Raw genomic sequence first — 16,148 nt, forward strand, 5'->3', positions numbered from 1 at the left:
TGCCAGCTGAAGTCACTGGATGGTTCGGGGAACTGGTACGTCATTCTTTACTTCCTCGCCTTTTGCAATTTCTCTCCAAATCTAGGCCCTCCTTTCATACTCATAAATGGTTATCCAAGATCACACAATCTAAACTAGGAATAGAAATCATTCTGACTCCCAGCCTCCTACCAAACTGCCTCTTCGGATGGTATAGTTACTAATTGGCAAATACATTTAAAAATATTATGTAAAAAGTTAAACAAAAAAGTAGGCTTTAGTTTTACACATAAGACTGGCTGGTTTTGTTGTTAATAAAGGCACTTGACAAAGATAATATATATGTGCGGTAGATTCATTGTGAACTAGTGGTGCTGGAACATTTTTAATAGTGGGGGTGCTGAAAGCCAGCCCCCTCCTATTGTCCACCCCCCACACCACAGAGCCATGTCTCCAAAAGTGGGGGACACAGACAGGGTAAGGGCGTGGAGGCTGGGGCCACAGCTAGGCAGGCAGGGGCTGGGAGCACAGGGTTAGATGTTTAATCGCAGTGATTCTTACTCACATCCATAGTATTATCTGCTTGCTGTATTTGGGGCGGGAAAACCAGGACATATTGGTAGGACTTTTGGAGTATTTTCACCTTCCAAAAGAAGATTGACCAGAGATCATAAGATCAATTTCCTGCCATTACAAGATGAAGACTCGGGTCATTTGTACTTGTTAGTTTATCTAAATACTCTGTAAGACATGATCCCATAAACTTCACCAGTAAGTAATATAGCTGACTTGACAATATATAATACAACATACAGTGGATCCAGTAGAGTCGGCAGAAGAGCCCTGGGCATGGGGAAGCTCCGCCGGGATGGCGGCAGCCAGGACCCCGGGAACATGGGGCGGCAGCGGAGTTTAATTGTTAACTGGAACTGATAAGCATCAAGCTTATCGGTTAACCAGTTAAACTTTTACATCCCTAGATTTAACCCATGGTGTAGATGCAGCTAGGTCAACGGAAGGTGGTTTTCATTGACCTAGCTTAGGGAGTTGGAGTTCCTACAACAACGGACAAAACCTTTCATCACTGCAGTCTGCCTCTACAATGTGCCTCACAGTGGCACAGATATACTGTTGTAGCTATACCACTATAGAGCCTGTAGCACAGACCTGGGCTGTCCACACAGGGGTTTCATGCAGTTTAACTAATTCACTTTAAATTCACAACTTTAGTTAATTCAGATTAATTTTCTTGAGTGTCCCTGTGTAGACAAGCCATTAGTCTAAACGAGCGGTTCTCAAACTGGGGTCCACGGACACCTGGTACTCTAGTCGGTCTGCAAGTCATGTCTGGAGCCGCTGGCCCTGCTGATCAACTCTTCCCACTCCCCTCCCAGTGCCTCCTGCACGCAGCAGAACAGCTGTTCAGCAGCATGCAGGAGGTGCTAGGAGAGAAGGGGAGGAGTGGGGATGGGACACACTCGGGGGAGGAGATGGAAAGAGGTGGGGGAAAAGGAAGGGCAGGAGTGGAGGCAGGGCCTGGGGCTGAGCAGGGGTTGAGCACCCTCAGGGAAAATTAGAAGCCAACTTGGGGGTCTGCAAAAAATTTTAAATCAAAATGTGGATCCTTGGTTGCTAAAGTTTGAGAACCGCTGGTCTAAACTATTTAATTCAGGGTTAAATTTAGTAGCCACACTGATTTTTTTCAGTTAAAACTGCCAAGCTGTTCAGATACAAACTATGTGCATTATTCCATAAATCTATAGGATTCATCCATGTGCATGGTCCCACTGAAATAAATAGCTTTCATTGTTACATATTGCTGATCATGCCATACATATTTTTGACTATGTCATCAGTCTTGTCATACACTTCCAGCAAATGTGAAAGCAACTGTTTGTTAAATATGTAGAAAATAGTCTACCACTTACTATAATAAATTTTTCATAAGTGTATCATTTCACTTATTAATAGGGACACAGACAAGTTGACGAAGTTTAGCTCAATGTATGTGTTTCCAGAGCTAATACAATTTACCTTTTTCTAAATGAAATGTTATTTCCTAGAAAGAAATACAAGCAGCCAAAACATGGATAACTCCTCAACAACAATGTATGCATGGTGAAAGGGAGGGAAGTAATTATGCAAAAAACAGATCAAGCTATGGACACGTATTTCATCTGCTACATCTACTAGACTGAGGTTGGAGCACTCCTATCTCTCTACAGCAGTGGTTCCCAAACTGGGGTTCGTGAACCCCAGGGGGTTCACAAAATGTTACAGGGGGTTCTCGGGAAAAAATCCCCTAATGGCGGACAGAGCTGTCCCTAGGGACCCCAGGCAGCACGGGGCCAGCAGCCTGGAGCCCCTGGACTTCCAAGAGCTAAGCAGATCAAAGCAAGCATATCTATCACACTGAGGAGATTTAAACTTCAAGATGTCTTATAAGAAATGGAAAGGGAGGTGGATTTTTTTTGCTCTTTTTTAAATTAAATAGGCAGCTAGTATTGTTTTTAAAATTATGAAGAAGAACAAGTTTAAGCTTTGTTGTAACGTGCGTTGTTTGCCTGGACTGCTCAAGACCTGAATGCTCGTGTAGGAGGAATTCTTTGAGTTGGCGGCTTCTTAAATACTTTCATGCTGTTTCACATCTGATACTCCATGATGAAACATAGGAGCCTTGTCTTATAAACAGGCTTATTCAAAGTGATACAAGCTACGAAAGTGAGATCTTGGAAAAGTGTTGCTGTTTTCATAATGTAATAAAAATACTGTAATGATAAATAGTGTGTAATAAGCATGTCAAAAACAAATTTTATATTTCCAAGATCACTGCTTTAATAACTTATACTCGGATAAAGGAGAAAATCCCTGAAAATATTCATTTTTAGGAAGGGGTTCGTGAGAATTGACATTTTAGTGAAAGGGGTTCACAGGTTGTTAAAGTTTGGGAACCACTGCTCTACAGCAAAGAACCTATTTTGATGGTCATCACTAGCCTTTGGAACATGATAGATTCCTGCCTTTCCAACACACCATTTGTAAGCTGATTGATTGGATATTATAAGTATCTTTTGTCTCCTTAAAACTCATTGCTTCTTTAGAGTATACAAACACTAACTTGCCAAGCAAAGATGTGGTAGTACATTCTCCTACTCCCTTTCTTTTTTTTTAAATGCACTGTTTTGTGGTAATAGCGTCTTCTATTCTCCTGGGCCATTATGGGGCTGATTTATATTGACTGTCTATTCTGGTTGTAAGCAACATGGGGCAGGTCTTCCTCTGGTTTTGGTATTACATCCAGCACACCGTGAGCACTCAAGCAGCAATTATAAAAACATTTTTTAAAATCTTTTTTTTTTTTTTTTAAATTACACAAAACAAAGGTACTCCACAAACCTAAATTTTGGCCATGAACAACTTCATGAGAATGCTATTTTTCAATGAAGTCTACACATACTTAGGGCCAATTTTTCTTTTATGTAAACAGGCACAACTTAGCTGCTTTAATTTAATTTTAATTTGGTCATTGGAGTTTGTATTTATATTTTTAAAATAAAAATAGATGCTGACCTGGACTAAGAGGTGGCCCAAGTTGGAGAAATGTGTGTCATTTTCTTTAATATTATTAATCTGTTTCATTAACTGAAACAATATTTCAACAGCTCCTTTGTTAACCAGTTCATTAAGGAGTACTGCATTTCCAGAAATGAATTTTATTGCTCCCAGGCAATACAGAAAAGCCTCATTGTTTGTTTGTAGATCTTCAAATCTCAGGATCTCCAACAAAGAATCTAAAAAAGAATATTAGTGTTTAGAAAGACTGACATTTATATTTGAACTACTTCAGTCTTAAAAAGATTAACTGCAAAAGAAAACTGGGGTTACAGTCAGGTTACTCTATGTTTTTTGCCGCCCTAAGCACGGCAGTCAGGCGGCCTTCAGCAACACGCCCGCAGGAGGTACACTGGTCATGTGGATTCGGCGGTGTTTCTGCAGGTGATCTGCCAGTCCCGCGCCTTCGGCATACCCACCACCGAATTGCCACCGAAGCCATGGGACCAGCAGACCTCCCGTAGGCTTGCCGCCGAAGGTTGCCTGACTGCCGCCCTCCGCAGCTTGCCGCCCCAGGCATGCACTTGCTGTGCTGGTGCCTGGAGCCGCCTCTGGTTACAGTGTTTATCATACTTTTCTCATCAATGGATGGGACAAACAAAGTATCTGGATAGAAACCAGGGATAATTATTGAAGTATACAACATGTATACAAGCTTTATAAGCACCATGGTCATCATTAAAATCCTTGGCCAAGATTTGCAAAAATGATGATTGATTTTATTTGCCTCAATTCTTGAATGCTCAACTTCAGACACCTTTAAAAGGGCCTGATTTTCAGAGAGTATATGCTCAGAACTTTCTGAAAATCAGGCCTCTTTAAGATGGCCACCCAAAAACGGAGGCACCTAAAATCAATGACTTTTTATTGCAGTGCTCCCTATACACCAGCATTATCAGTAATGTCAGCATAGGCCCGAGCTTAAATTTGCTAGCTAATTGCTGGTGCAGAGACAATAGGAGGAGTAAATGTGCCCAAAATATCATTTTCATCTTGCATTATTTCCTCCATATTTCCCAGTCAAAACTAAGTAATCAGAATTTTGAGGATATTTCTTACTTGATTATTAAACAAACGTGAGGTCAGTTTTTGAACCTTTAATTTCTAGATAACTGGATCAGTTAAAAGAAACTAACATTAATTTCTGTTTCCAGTCATTTTCATCATTTTGGTGAAAAAAAGTCAGCTGTTTGTTTTACTAATTCCTGTCCATATTCTGCATGCCAGTAAAACATTTAATAAACATACAAATAAATCACTGAAACAATAGGAAAAAAATCTTTCCAAAGCATTCTTATGTCTTACATCATCCATTCCTCCATCCACAAATTAATCCCGAACTATAAACCTTTCCAGCAAAAAAAAACAAAAACAAAAAACCCCACATACTTTAACGGAGTAATGAAGAAAGCCCCGGGAAGATGGGACCAAAAACTAAACAATGATGCTTACACAGATATGCTTTATCTGTCTACCCTTACTGAATTAAGTTTTAAGTATTTTAGGAGTTCATTGTATCAAAAATGCAAATGTACTATTGAAGGACTGTATGTATTTCCGTGAGGAAGGGGAATCATGGCCCTCCAGGAACTAAGAAGAGTGAAGTGCGGGGAGGGGAAGAAGGGGAAGGCAAATTCACTCACAACTACCATCACCACATATACTGATTCAAATTGGATTTTCCAGGGAACAACAGACAAGGAAAGGATTTTTGGTTAAATAGCCTCACTTAAAAATGACTCAGGGCCTTCTTTCTAATCCTGCAATCTGGCAGAACCTCTGGTCTGGCGGGGCCCAATCCTCAGGAAAGCATTGGAAGGTCTTTGGTCCACTGATGCCCCATCAGAATTGGGTTCTTGGGAGGCTGTGATGAACTTGTACCCACAGGAAAAACACACCTTGTGTGGGCTTTTAAGGACTAATCACCAAACAGAGCCCTTTTTGGAGTGAGGGGGTGATCTCTGGCATGCTAATTGTTTTAATATGTTTTCTCTGTAATAAAAGTGCTTGCTTAGAAAGAACTGTGTGATAACTTATAAAACTGCTGGCAAGGAGAGAAGAGAAGCAGGGCTGCTTAGGCAGACAGTCTTTGCTGGGGACACTATAGTACAGTCAGGGAACTGTTCAGCCTGGAAATAACCCAGTCAGAAAGGGAGGAGACACGGCTGGGGAGACGGAAGCCTAGAGCGAGTGCCCTTGCTGGACCACAGAGTGGGAATATAGGTGCAACTGCCCTGAACTGAGACACCTTGTGTCTGAACTCTACTGAGTTCCCTGTGGAGTTTTCCTTCCCCGGACCCTTCTCCCATACGTCCTACAATTGGAAGGGATGATCTGGCCAATCTTGCAAACACACATGCTTAACTTTAAAGAGGTGAACAGTCCCATTTACGTCAATGGGAATACTAATTTGTTAAGTTAAGCATGTGTGTGAAATGTTTGAAGGGCCTAAGTCAGGGGTGGGCAAACTTTTTGGTCTGAGGGCTGCATCGGGTTTCGTAAATTGTATGGAGGGCTGGTTAGGGGAGGGGGTCGTGGCCCGGCCCCCACCTCCTATCTGTCCCCCCGGGGACTCCTGCCTATCCAACCCCCCTGTTCCCTGATGGTCCCCCCCAGGACCTCTGCCCCATTCATGCACACCAGCTCCCTGTCCCCTGACCGCCCCCGGACCCCCACTGCCCCGTCCAACCCCTTCTCTCATTCCTGATGACCCCTCCAGGACCCCTGCTCCATCCAACCCCCACTTCTCCCTGTCCCCTGACTGCCCCCGGAACCCCTGCCACTGACTGCCCCCTGCTGCCCCATCCAACCCCTGCTCCTTCCTGACTGCCCCCCCAGGACCCCTGCCCCCATTCAACTCCCTGTTCTCTCCCTGACCACCCTGACCCCTATCCACACCCCTGCCCCCTGACCACCACCCCTGCCCTCTATCCAACCCCACCCCCGCTCCCTGCCCCTTTACTGTGCTGCCTGGAATCAGGCCATGCCACCACGCAGCACAGAGACCGGATCAGGCCGGGCTCTGCAGCTGTGCTGCCCCAGGAGCTCACAGCCCCGCCACCCAGAGCATTGCGCTGACGGCGGAGTGAGCGAGCTGAGGCTGCGGGGGAGGGGGAACAGCAGGGGAGGGGCTGGGGGCTAGCCTCCCAGGCCAGGAGCTTAGGGGCCAGGCAGGACAGTCCCGTGGGCTGGATGTGGCCCGCAGGCCATAGTTTGCCCACCTCCTGCCTTTTAGGAGTTAATAAGATACGTAAAAGTTTTGCTGAAAACGACAAATTAAAAACAGGATTGCACATCACTCCCACGCTTGTCCATCATGTCCATAATGCTGACACTTTTAGAATACAGTTACAGCAAATGTCAGCTGTCATAATTTTTCCAAAACATCTGAAGGACAAGCATTTTTACTACTGTATTTCAACATTTATTTTAGTATATATAAAAATGAATACATACCCAATAGACCATCATTTTGAACGAGCGAATCATTTTTCTCATTTCTACTAATTTTAAATACAAGCTTGCAGACATTGAGCAGATTCTTTCCACTTACTTTAAGCTGCAGAGAGAGAGAGAGAGAAGAGAAACAAAAATCACATGTATATTTTGGGGTAAAAGAAAACATAATAATATTTTAGAAGTTCAGTACATTATAGTAATCTTGTCAGCATGTGGACTTTCTAAAGTTCCTATAGAAGGCATTGACAACTAATCAGACTGGGCCTGATCTGGGACCAAAGTGAATGGTGGTTTTACCACTGACTTCCATAGGACAGAATGAGGTTCAGAGTTCAAAAGTTCTAACACCTCAACATTTAAATCAATTTAAGAAAATTTAAACTACACTACTCTTTAAAAAACACAACACATGCTACTTGGGATCAGTTTTTAAAAGATTTTTATCTGACCTGTTTGCAGGGTTTTTTGTTTTAATCATTCTTATAGCATAGAAAAATAATCCCCCTCTCTCTTCGTTTAAGCAGGATCCACCGTTTATGCAATACAGTCGCCACACAAGCATATGAGACTTGTATATTAAACTCTATACTAGAAAATAAAATATGGTATGAAACAATGTATTTCACCATGAAAGATGCCCTCAGACTTCAAGGACTATATTAAACAGTTAAGTTCAAGAGGAGAGAAACTTGACAGGAGATGATCAAAAGAAAGAATGTAGAAAACTGTAAAACGGGAACTGAAAGTTGTAACGATACAATGACAACCTTTCAGTGTTTTTTTATTTTCTAATGGAATTGCGTTCCCTCTTCTTTTCAAAAACTGAAAAAGATTTCATGGTAAAGTGTCTCTGTGACCCTAGGCATCCCTGTATTCATATCATAGCAGTTGTGTGTGGGGTGTTTGTACACAAATGCCATGCGAGGTATCCTTTTAAAACAAATACAATGGTAAATATCATTGTAAAATATATATATGTAACAATGGTGTATGTGAAATTATGGATACTCGTTAATATCATGCTTTAAAGCAGGGGCGGGCAAACTTTTTGGCCTGAGGGCTGCATCGGGTTTCAGAAATTGTATGGAGGCTGTGCCTCCCCAAACAGACAGGCGTGGCCCGGCCCCTGCCCTCATCCACCCCACCCCCAGCTTCTCGCCCCTGACAGCACCCAGATCCCCCGCCCCTAACTTCCCCCTGCCCCTAACTGCCCACCACCACCCCATCCAACCCCCCCTCTCCTTCCTGACTGCCACCCTTCTCCCTGTCCCCTGACCGCCCCTGGAATCCCCACCCCTGACCGCCCCCAGCTGCTCCATCAACCCCTCCTCTCATTCTCATCGCCTAGTCCCAATTTCTGGCAAACAGAGGCTAGGGACACCGCAAAACATGGTTTTGCCTCCCTGCTCATCGTGACAGTAACCATTTCTATCTTAATTGCTCTTACATGGTATCACTTAATTTATGCTTTTTTGTTAATAAACTTGTTTTGCTTTCATTATAAGTTATCAGCACTGGGTAATTTCAGTACAGTGTTTGCTTCTAGTAAGCTGATGGGTTGAAATGTTATACTTCTCTGTACAGAAAGTGAACCTAATACTTTTTCTGGGAGGGTCCAGAATAGATCACCCGAAGGAAATCCCATTTGCAGACCCCTTGTACAGGAAAACACTCTAAGAGGGTGTTTCATTTGTGATTCCACTGAACAACTGAAGAATAACTGTCCTATGCTGAAAGAAGCTAAGCCCACACCCTGTCCAGCCCAGGTTAATAAAGCTGATCTTTACATAGGATCCCAAGAGGTACCTGCAAGTGTTCTGATTAATTTTGAGGGGCCTGACCCACTGGAGGTAGACATAGAATTTACTGAAGCTGCCACGGTAAATGGCGAAGAATGCACTTGGTGGGTAGACACTGGTGCAGAGATTTATTTGGTCAGAGAAAGCACAAACAGGCAGACATGCTCCCTACGGAGAATGCAGAACTCCTAGCATTGGGGCAATACAAATTCATTGCACCTTTGGCTAAAGTACACGTGGAGTGGGAAGATCTGGAGAGAACTTTGAGAGTTGGTGTGCTGGATAATACTCCAACAGCACTGGGGAAATGACATTTTGTCTATGTCTAAAGCGATTAATATAGTAACTTGCAGCAAAAAGGAATATTGTTCTGTGATCTCAGGAGAGGATTATGCAGAACAAGCAGCAGCAGTGCAGGGAGGGGATGGCCCCAGCCTCAGCTCAGTAGGAGAAAGCAACGTGCAAAGCAGAGGTAGGAAGCAAGCATACAGAGCTAAAGAGGATGGGGGGAGTTATCCACTGCAACTGCAGAGGCTGTTCAGGTTGTCAACCACCAGGGTTTTGTGGGCAAGCAGAAAGCAGACCCCATACTAGAAAGCATCTGTGGATACATACTCGAGGGGAACCCAGTGAAGGGAAGTCGGGAAAGATATAGGAGGAAAGATAAAAGGCCTGGGAAACCTTACAAGCAACTGGTTGTGCCTGCCCAGAATCAAGGGATGTTAATGTTGCTACTGCATGACTGTACTTTTGCCGGTCACTTGCGGGACAAAAGAAGGTTAGGGATACAGAATGATGTGGGAGACTATAGCAGATCTTGTGAATTATGTTGAAAGAAACCTACAAGATGCCAAAAAGTCCCTCTACAACCACTTGCTTGTGATTCAAGAGGCACTTTATAGGGTAGCAATGGACGTTGTGGGCCCTATGCCACATCCTACCCAAAGGGGAAAAAATATGTCTTGATGGTAGTGGATTTTGCACTAACTACCCTGAAGCAGTTGTTCTAACTAAGAGACTGATTCTATGGCAAAAGCCCTTTTCACTATTTTAACACAGTGGGTTCCCCTAAGGAGATTTTAATCAGATCATGGGTCAAATTTCACATCCCAGCTATCCAGTGAATTATTATGGAAGTTGTGTGGAGTTAAACAGTTAAGGGCTGCCCTATATCACCCAGAAACAAAATGGCTTGGTGGAGAGGTTCTGTGGGACACTGAAATCAATGTCAGGAATGCATGCAATGAACAAGAGAGCCAGTGATTGGGATGAAATGTTAACCTGTTATTTGTTTATAGGGAGTTTCCCCAGGAATCCTTGGGGTTTGCCACATTTGATCTTCTATACTGAAGGAAAGTGAAAGGACCCCTAGATCTCACCATGGACTCCTGGGAAGGGTAGTAAGGTCAGCCTGCAAGGAGTAACCATGTTGGGCAAAGCCAGGGTGAGGTTTGTGGGCTGCCAGCAGGCTGTTTGGGTCAGAGCTCTGAACCAAAACTGCACAGCCACAAGACACCCACAAGGCTGGCACTGACTGAATCCATTACTGGCCTTGGTGAACCCCTAAACATCACAGTCCCCAACAGTATTTTTCTTTGTATGTACATAAAACACCTGCACTACACTACAGTCAGTTATCGTGGACACTTAATGTCATCTCTAGAGTTAATGAAAGATACAAGTACATTAAAGTAGAACTAATATAATTAGGGTTGTCAAGCGATTACAAAATTAATCATGATTAATCACACTGTTAAACAATAATAGAATATCATTTATTTAAATATTTTTGGATTTTTCTACATTTTCAAATTTATTGATTTCAATTACAACACCGAATACAAAGTGCACAGTGCTCACTTTATATTTATTTTATTACAAATATTTGCACTGTAAAAAACAAAATAGTATTAGGTGAATTGAAAAATACAAGTACTGTAGTGCAATCTCTTTATCATGAAAGTTGAACTTATAAATGTAGAATTACGTACAAAAAAACTGCATTAAAAAATAAAACAATGTAAAACTTTATAGCCTACAAGTCCACTCAGTCCGACTTCAGCCAAATCACTCAGACAAACAAGATTGGTTACAATTTGCAGGCGATGATGCTACCTGCTTCTTTTTTACAACGTCACCTGAAAGTGAGCACAGGCGTTTGCATGGTACTCCATGTTGTAGCCAGCATTGCAAGAGATTTACGTGACAGATGTGCTAAGGATTAATATGTCCCTTCATGTTTCAATCACCATTCCAGGGGACATGCATCCATGCTGATGATAGATTCTGTTTGATAACAATCCAAAGCAGATCGGACCGACCCGTGTTCATTTTCATCATTGAGTCAGATGCCACCAGCAGAAGGTTTATTTTCATTTTTGGTGGTTTGGGTTCTATAGTTTCCTCATCTGAGTGTTGCTCTTTTAAGACTTCTGAAAGCATGCTACACACCTCATCCCTCTCATATTTTGGACAGCACTTCAGATTCTTAAACTTTGAGTCGAGTGCTGTAGCTATTTTTAGACATTTCACATTGGTACCTTCTTTGCGTTTGTCAAATCTGCTGTGAAAGTGTTCTTAAAACAAACAAGTGCTGGGTAATCATCCAAGACGGCTATAACATGAAATATATGGCAGAATGCGGGTAAAACAGAACAGGAGACATAATTCTCCCTCAAGGAGTTCAATCACAAATTTAATTAACGTATTCTTTTTTTACTGAGCATCATCAGCATGGAAGCATGTCCTCTGGAATGGTGGCTGATGCATGAAGGAGCATACGAATGTTTAGCATATCTGGCACGGAAACACCTTGCAATGCTGGCTCCAAAATGTCATGTGAATGCCTGTTCTCACTTACAGGTGACATTGTAAATAAGAAGCAGGCAGCAGTATCTCCCGTAAATGTAAACAAACTTGTTTGTCTTAGCAATTGGCTGAACAAAAATTAGGACTGAGTAGACATGTAGGCTGTAGAGTTTTATATTGTTTTGCTTTTGAGTGCAGTTACGTAACAAAAAAAAAACTACATTTGTAAGTTACACTTTCATGATAAAGAGATTGCACTTCAGTACTTGTATGAGATTAACTGAAAAATACTAGTTCTTTTATCATTTTTACAGTGCAAATATTTGTAATCATAAATATAATAAAGTGAGCACTGTAATTTTGTATTCTGTATTGTAATAGAAATCAATATACAGTATTTGAAAATGTAGGAAGACAGCCAAAAATATTTAATTTCAATTGGTATTATATTGTTTAACAGTGTGATTATTTTTTTAATTGCGATTAATTTGAGTTAATCACGTGAGTTAACTGCAATTAATCAATAGCCCTAAATATAATCACTAAAAACTATACCAAGAAATGCTAACCAGCATCTTTCTAAAAGGGAGACCACCCCTCTGCCTCACAAACACTATGCTAAAAAGCTAAGCTGATAGATTTAAAAGCACAGGCTTAGAAATGGAGTTTTATATTTTCTGTGAAATATCAGCCCAAATCCCATACTTTGTGAAAAGCCACCACCGTCAGATTAAGTGAGTTACAAGGAAATATTTTGACGGCTGATTTTGTAGTTGACAGTTATGCCTGAGATTTGAATGTATAACACTGATGTTGACAAAGCTAAAACTATTGTTTTGGTTTAGTTATCAACATTTTATGTAAACAATTCTATTGCTATAAACACAAATCATTAAAGCAACTAAATTTAGCAGATAAATAAAGAAAACACAGCGTGTTACAATTGAAGTTCCCAGTTACAACAACACTGAATTAAAGGATGGAATGGGAAATTGACTAAACTCTCCTTAATTTCAGAAACACATTATGCAAACTATTTTTGTTATGTAAGGTTTTGAATTATATTAATTATAAGGTGTGACCAACAAATAAAAAAAAAATTTTTTTTACTGGGGAAATTATGATGCAAGGTAATTTAACTTTATTTTTGTGTATTTACTAAAAATAAATGCTGCTGAGCTTCAATTCATCTGCAAATTTGACACCATCAGCTCAGGATTAAACAAAGACTGTGAATGGCTAGCCAACTACAACAGCCGTTTCTCCTCCCTTGGTGTTCACACCTCAACTGCTAGAAGAGGGCTTCATCCTCCCTGATTGAACTAACCTCGTTATCTCTAGACTGATTCTTGCTTGCATATTTATACCTGCCTCTGGAAATTTCCACTACATGCATCCGATGAAGTGGATATTCACCCTGAAAGCTTATGCTCCAATATGTCTGTTAGTCTATAAGGTGTCACAGGACTCTTTGCTGCTTTTAAAAATAAATGGTTACTAAGTATTTGCCCTTTCTCTCTAGTTAGCTGTTTATTGCAAAAGCAAACTGAAAAACTTCCTAGGAATTTTAATGGTACAACTTAACGCCTCAGTGCTGCCTTCCAACCCACCACACACAATTCTGCTCAAGTTTCCCTGCCCTTGCAGCGATTACACAACAGGAATGTAATACTCCTATAAGCAGTGACATGCTGTTTCATGCTTGGATCATCAGAGGACTCATGACATTACCACTGACAAGGAAGTAGAGAATTTCAAAGTCACTTTTGAAACTACATGGGAGCGCAAGTATCATTGTCTTACCATAACAATGACCGTGTTCTCTAGTTTGAGTTGTGCTAATAATTCAACATTTAGTTTTCAATTATGTTTAGACTAAAATCTCAGCTTTGGTGTCAAAGTTGTAAAAATTACTAATTTTCATTAAGTTTGCAGTCCTAGGTAAACAAAAACAAAATGAAAAAAAAGACTGGAAAGGCAGAGTGATTAGAGCACAGGACATTGAGCTGAAGGATGATCTTGTGCTTTAAGACACTAACCTGGGATTCCAAGAATCAATGCCTAGTTCTGTCAGATTTCCTGTGTGACCCTGGACAAATCACAATCTCTGTCTCTCCATTCCCTACCAGTATAATGGGGATGATAATATTTCCATTCTCCCTCCCTTATTTGTCTCATCTGTTTAGATTGCAAGCTCTCCAGGGCAGAGACCATCTCTTACTAAATACATATACTGGTCTTAGCACAATGGGGTCCGCATCTGAGTTGAGGCCTCTAGATGCTATGGTAATTCAATTAAATAATAAATAATAAAATAAAATAATGAGTCAGAATAGATGGGTATTATTCCTAGCTCAGTCACTGACTTTCTGATCTGGCCTAGAAGTAACTTAATCTCACTTTCCCCGTATGGGGGTTATACTTACCCACCATTAATAAAGGTGCTTTGATATCCTCAGATAAAGTTGCTTTATTTAAGTACAAAGTACTATAAAACTGAACTTAATTTCCACTGTTTAGTCTTCTGATTCTTAGCAGATCAAAACATTACAGATCTCTCTATCCTGCAATCACAGGGTGCAAGTCCAGCTCATGCAGACACATCTAAGCTAGCTCAGGCACTGGAGCAGTGACATTCAGGCAGCGCAGGCTGTACAATCCCACACAAAACCCTGGATAATTACTCTGCGGGCTAGCCCATACTGAAGCCCATGCTGCTGTAACTTTACTGCTGTGATGCCCAACCTAGCTAGATTCCATCTAGCTCAGATATGTCTATACAAGCTTCAAATCACACAAAAGTAGATACATCCTTAAAGTATGGAACACTAAATTAGATCAAAGTTTTCAATGGCACATACAGTATATGTGAATCATTGCACTCTTTCATATCACTAAATAGTTTAAGAAAAGACTTACAGCCAGAATCATTCTTGCCAGTTTTAGACCAAGTGGGTCTGAACCAATGTCAACTAGTTTATATAATATCTTCAGAAGCGCACTTCTTCTTTTAAATCTCTTTCCAAACATATTTCCTTCTTCCAAGGCTTGATGGAGACTGGTGCAGGCACGACAGAGGTTTTCTATATTGTCTTCTGTTTGTAGGGATGGAGAGGAAAATAAAGTTAATTATCAAGGCCATCCATTCAATCAACAGATACAGACAGAACACCAAAAAGAGAAATGTTTGCAAAATACCACACAAAATAAGGCACCCAATCAATTTTGTAGTAGTCTGATACTTTAATACAAGGATTTACAAGCATTTTTCATACATCAAATCATTTTTTGTTACTCTTTTAAAAACAATAGCTCCTTTTAAGCCAAGTGATTCATAGAGCCAACAGCAACAAGACACATCGAAACATTTGAGGATATATCTCAAATAAAACCTTTTTTAACTTGTTAATTAGATTGACGACATATCAATTAAGAACACTTAACCTGTGGTGAAGCTGGAAGAATTCATTAAAAAGAGTCAGCCAAATGCTACAGGCAAAAAGGAACTGAGAACTGAAGAAAGTTATTGTGTCTATAAATCCAACCCACGGGCAGTCATATGCTTGTTGTTGTATGGGTTTCAAAAATAGATTTATATACAAGTTTTCAGAGCTCTTACACACACCGTAGAGGTTCAAGATGAATGCAAATGGATGTTTAAACAGGCATCCCATCTGCTACTCTGAGTGCCTCTGACATTATTTAGAAACAACACAACAAAAACAAAACCTGCATGAAACTACCAGAAAATCTCCATCCCTACCACAACCCAATCACTCACATATAATCTACATTAGGAAAAAATAATTTACATGTCTATCTTCTAAACAGTAATTTTCTGTTTAAATATTGGATTTTTCCCCCTTAAGGTTACATCCATTTAGTATTTAAAGTATATCATAAGCATACTAGAAATACAGTACTGCCATTATTCATATGTATTTGCACAAGTTGCATTTCTCAGTAGAGGCAGAGTAATACACCAGTGGTTAAAGTAGTTAGCTCAAACAAATAAAAATCAATATCAAATTAGAAGGAAAAACTCATCTTAAACTTCTGAGGCTTACCAAATTTCCCTATGAAAATGGGCTGACTGGGTAGATGTTTTACAATATTTTTAAAGGATAAAAGGTACTCTTTTTCTATTTCAACTGCTAAAGAACTTTTAAAAATATAATCAAACCATACAAACGAGGACAGGGTCGGGGAAACTTTTTGGCCTGAGGGCCGCATCGGGTTTTGGAAATTCTATGGAGGGATGGTTAAAGGGAAGCTGTGCCTCCCCAAACAGCCAGGCATGGCCTGGCCCCTGCCCCTGAAAGACCCCCCCAGGACTCCTGCCCCATACAACCCCCCCTGTTCCCTGATGCCCCCTCTCCCCCCAGAACCCCTGCCCCATCCACCTGATCCCTTGTCCCTTGACTGCCCCCGGAACCCCACCCCGACTGCCCCCGCCACCCCATCCAACCCCCTTCCTGACTGCCCCTGGGA

General features: G+C 41.1%; 1 protein-coding gene across 9 annotated transcripts in view; it reads right to left on the minus strand.

The window, feature by feature from the left end:
- The window catches only part of ARMC2 (armadillo repeat containing 2), a 165,017-nt gene that overhangs the window by 44,408 nt on the left and 104,461 nt on the right, over positions 1–16,148 (minus strand). For all 9 annotated transcript variants that reach the window (XM_039531129.1, XM_039531132.1, XM_039531130.1 and 6 more), the window contains 3 exons: positions 14,577–14,752; positions 7,048–7,150; positions 3,550–3,770 (listed from right to left, as the gene is read on the minus strand). In XM_039531129.1, the coding sequence (XP_039387063.1) occupies positions 3,550–3,770; positions 7,048–7,150; positions 14,577–14,752 (500 nt within the window). The remainder of the gene's footprint in view (positions 1–3,549; positions 3,771–7,047; positions 7,151–14,576; positions 14,753–16,148) is intronic.

The sequence above is a fragment of the Mauremys reevesii genome, linkage group 3 (genome assembly GCF_016161935.1).
Source record: "Mauremys reevesii isolate NIE-2019 linkage group 3, ASM1616193v1, whole genome shotgun sequence".
Lineage (NCBI taxonomy): Eukaryota > Metazoa > Chordata > Testudines > Geoemydidae > Mauremys > Mauremys reevesii.